The sequence below is a fragment of the Triticum dicoccoides genome, chromosome 7B (genome assembly GCF_002162155.2).
Source record: "Triticum dicoccoides isolate Atlit2015 ecotype Zavitan chromosome 7B, WEW_v2.0, whole genome shotgun sequence".
In the NCBI taxonomy this organism is placed as follows: domain Eukaryota; kingdom Viridiplantae; phylum Streptophyta; class Magnoliopsida; order Poales; family Poaceae; genus Triticum; species Triticum dicoccoides.
In genome coordinates this window covers 396,040,801-396,044,930 of record NC_041393.1, presented here as the reverse complement: position 1 = coordinate 396,044,930, position 4,130 = coordinate 396,040,801, and the positions used below count along the sequence as shown (strand labels likewise).

At 43.7% G+C, this 4,130-nt stretch overlaps 1 protein-coding gene across 2 annotated transcripts; it reads right to left on the bottom strand.

Moving 5' to 3' along the window:
- On the bottom strand, positions 1-3,421 carry LOC119340298 (2-succinylbenzoate--CoA ligase, chloroplastic/peroxisomal-like). Of its 2 annotated transcripts, none has more exons than XM_037612189.1 (10): positions 3,108-3,421; positions 2,828-2,900; positions 2,456-2,624; positions 2,230-2,328; positions 2,008-2,105; positions 1,636-1,829; positions 1,435-1,559; positions 916-1,304; positions 600-808; positions 1-312 (listed from the first exon to the last, which is right to left on the bottom strand). In XM_037612189.1, the coding sequence occupies exons 1-10, from the start codon at positions 3,416-3,418 to the stop codon at positions 186-188; spliced, it is 1,794 nt and encodes a 597-aa protein (XP_037468086.1). In that variant the 5' UTR covers positions 3,419-3,421; the 3' UTR covers positions 1-185. The 2 variants fall into 2 exon arrangements, with proteins under 2 accessions (XP_037468086.1, XP_037468087.1); XM_037612190.1 differs by having other exon boundaries at positions 934-1,304.
- Between the last annotated feature and the right edge of the window lie 709 nt (positions 3,422-4,130).

The window sequence follows — 4,130 nt, the reverse complement described above, 5'->3', positions numbered from 1 at the left end:
AACACACAATTTTAGGGTTCTATATTTTTCTCACAGACTATTTCTTCACTGATGACCACTACAACCGAATATCCAAAACTAGGCCATGCATGTCCGTACATGTAAACTCGTACAAAACTGAAACTCCATTGGAAATGGTCGGTGGAGAGAAGAATCCCACGTGATTGTTAGTCCACGGCCTGAAGCTACAAACTACTACGCGGTTGCATGCAAGCCAAGACCTTGGCCTTCAGCTCCTCTCTTTTAATTTTGCCTGTGGTGGTCACTGGGAACGGCCTACTCCAGTGATAATATAATCTTGGCACCTTGAATCTGTTCCAAAGAGGATCACTACAAGTTACTGGAGAAAAGAGTGTACGCGCAGTAATATACGTAATCCTTTAAGAAAAAGCTTCAAGAATATCAAATAAATATGTGCATGCCTGAAATAACCTAGTGACTACTATTATCTGCAGAGAATAAATGTAGGATTAGATGTAGATCCTCCGTACTAATATATCATTTGTCTGCACTGTTTAAGACCTAATCTATTGATTGAATTCAAGTAGTAGGGCATGCTACTCCAAAATGTGGTAATTAAGAGGGGAGGGATTGCTAACCTGCTCAGATTTTTTATCCTGCAATATTCTTGAAGAATATGAGCAGACACTTCCTTGCCTTCTCCTTGGTGCTCAGCTGTTGCATCAACCCATCTCCAGTCATCCCTGATGCTAACACAAGCGACAATTTTCTCCCCAAGGCAACTATCCGGTACACCGAAAACCACAGCTTTAGCTACCCCTGGGTGTTGTGACAGCACTAATTCCACCTGCAAATATTTGAGATGTTGATCATTAGCCATGATTGTTTTTAAAGATGAAGAAACTAACACCTAATATATCAGCTTGAGAAGATTGAAGAGGACATCACATGCACCAGTAAAATAAGAAGCACCTCTTCCGGGTAAACATTTTCCCCTCCGCTTTTTATGCGGCCTTTTTGCCGCCCCATGAGCCATAGTTTACCGGTCCTATCTATCCATCCAGTGTCCCCGGTGTCAAGCCATCCATTCCTAACAGATTCTGGTGTATCAGCCGTACTGTTCCCCCAGTATCCAACCATTGTGTGCAAGCCTCTTGTCAAGATTTTCCCCATTTGTGAAGAGGTACTGTTACTTTCATCTCTACCAATTCGTATCTCGACATGAGGTGATGGCTTTCCAACACAAACACCCTCAGATTGCTTGGTTAACTGGTTCTTGGTTTCTTCAAGTTCTGGGTTGTTCATACGCATGAATGTCAGCGATGAGCATGCCTCTGTCATCCCTGATAAAAACAAGTTCAGTACTCAGATAAGAGATGTTACTGTTAGTAAGCATAAAAATGATTACATAATTTTAATTTCTAAAGAAACTGCAGATAAAGTGAAGTGGCATTTGGTGGTAAGAACATATACCATAAGCTGAAAAGATAGCAGCGTTAAAAAATAAATGAGAAGCTCCATTTATCAACTCATCCGACAACCTGCCGCCACCATTGAGGATCTTAGCCACCGACCCGCATCCTGATATCTTGTCTTTCCTGATCAAGTACCGAAAGTCAACAACAAACTGGGCATTGTTAGGCTTTTAGATTGTATTTTAGCACTATCGGTTACCGAGAATAGGACAGGAGGTCAGCCATGATTGTGGGAACGGTGATGAAACAAGTCACTTTGTGTTCTTGGATTGCTTTGATAGCTGATTTTGCGTCGAATTTAGGTATCAGGACATGGCAGCCTCCAGCCATCAGGATGGCCAAGCATGAAGAGATCCTTCCGATATGGCATAGAGGGGCTGTATGTAGGTAGACCTGTAACCATACAATAATTATAACAACTATTGTTATTTTCTGAAATAAAAAGTCAGTTACACTCAAATAGCATGAAACTTAATAACATCATTTGACGCCCTAGCGAGCAGTGCATGAAGTTGGATAAGCTAATGCAATTTTCAATAACTACAGTGGTACATGGATCCTGAAAGCATACATCATCCTCACCGTAGCCGACAACGGCGATTTTTGCTAGAGATTGAATGATCAAAGATGTATGGCTTATTGCTACGCCCTTTGGCTGTCCAGTGGTTCCTGAATCAGGACCAAACATGAATTCAACCTATGTGTTGTCAAAATGCAGGGCTGAAAAGCCTCTAGCACTGCCGGTAAAAGGCTTAATACAAATCAAAGCCAAGAACCAGCCCGGAGCTTTTACCAGATGTGAAGCATATTAAACCGACATCCCTCGGAGCCGACACGGGCTCCATTTCCGTGGTTCCTCTGCAACTCCTCTTGACATGATCAACTGACACAACTGAAAATAACATGTTGAATGCAGAACATTTACAAACGCCGGTCTTAGATCCTGTAACGATCTATTTTGTGGTCAATCCAAAAAAGGAAAAGAGAAAGAGGCATCTCTCCATCTTCTGCATACTTACAGTTTGCACCTTGGCCGATGTTGACAGGATCCCCGATGGTGACGTAAAGGCAGATGGATGAGAAGCTCTGGCTCTCCATCAACCGGAGCGCCCATGAGCTGTAAGCACCATCAAAGATGAATGCCGACGGCCGCACAAGCTCCAGCGCCTGCACCGCCTCCTCGAAACTCTAGACGAGAAGAAATACGACGTCATTCTTTATTTTTTGCATTCTTCAGAATGACACATTCAGGCAAATGGCCAGCTTCAAATACTCATGCAGCAATACGAGTTGGAGTTTAATTGCATTTGGAAGATTTCAGGTCATACTGTATGATGTAGTGCGGAGATGTTGATTTGTTCATCTAGTTAGAGGAAGAAGAATGCTCTTACCCAGCGGTAGTTGAGAGGGGCAACGATTGCTCCGATGTAAGGGATGGCCAGCAACAGCTCCATGTACTCAATGCTACAGGCGATCACATGAAAAGTTGATGATACTGATATACAATTTTCACTGATGCTCAGATTCGTTTCAAGTGTCTTGGATATTGTTCTCTGTGTGTGCCAAGCCCGAGGGTTGACTTGCGGAGGGCCAAGAACAGATGGTTGACTAGCAATTGTGAAATGGAGGAAGAGAGGCAGGCGATGTGAGCTGCAGTAGCCTTGTGCGTACCTGTTGAAGCCGACGACGGCGACGACATCACCGGGACGGACGCCGCGCTCCAAGAGGCCGGCTGCCAGACTGCGCACGCCATCCACGAGCTGAGCACCGTTCAGACAGAGGTCGCCGGAGACGGCCACAGTAGCGCCGGCCCGCCTGGCGAGGATGCCACCGAGGCATTGGGCGATGTGGCCACTTGCCATGAATGAGGCGGGAGCGACGCGGAAGGGAGAGGTCGTGCCAGAAAGTGTATACAGGATTGCGAATCCAATCCAAAAGAAGCTACTTGTTTGGCTGCTAGCACGCCCCGTCACACCAACCATAGAGGTCGATGTGCAGCCGTAGGCATCCGTCCGCGACCGTCCGCATCGACGAGTTTTGTATTAGCTCGGACCTACAGTGGTACTCCCTCCGTGTTTTTCGACACTAAGTCAAAAAACATCTTACGTTATGAAATGGAGAAGGGTTCTTTTGTCTATAGTAATACTTTACTATTCTTTTGCGGATCTACTCTACTGAACTATAAACTAGAATACACTATCAAACATGCCCGCACGTTGTATCGAAAGAAAAAAATATATATAATCACTAATCTAATGCCTCACGACCACATTTCGCCGCATCACTGAAATATTCTCACTTCCCGTCTCTGACAACAACGAGACATACCTTGGAGCATCAGCCATGTAATGTCTGAAATGCTAAACTTCTATACCTTATTTTACTAATAAAGTAAAAGGTGTTTCTCTGGAAAAAAAAATCATCCATTCATCCATAATTATTTTTTATTTTTTAAGATTTATTCATTCTGAGTTGGTACTATTTTCTCGAAATAAGTAAAAAAAAAGGTTCGCACCAGCGCAACAATGGGCCTCAGCCCATGGGCAGGTGCACGTTTCTCGCTCACAATATGTAACTAGTAAATGGCACGTGCCATGCACGTGTAGAGATAATGTTTTTTTGAGGGAACATGTAGAGATAGTTATATATTAACACAGATACATGCGAAAAAATATGGGTAATTTTGAATAGTAC

Excerpts from the sequence above, each read along its gene's own strand:
- LOC119340298 (XM_037612189.1), bottom strand. The coding sequence starts at position 3,418 with ATGGTTGGTGTGACGGGGCGTGCTAGCAGCCAAACAAGTAGCTTCTTT. Across the intron at positions 2,901-3,107 it reads GCCGTCGTCGGCTTCAACAG|CATTGAGTACATGGAGCTGT; the intron begins GTACGCACAAGG and ends GATCGCCTGTAG. Across the intron at positions 2,106-2,229 it reads TTTAATATGCTTCACATCTG|GAACCACTGGACAGCCAAAG; the intron begins GTAAAAGCTCCG and ends GTCCTGATTCAG.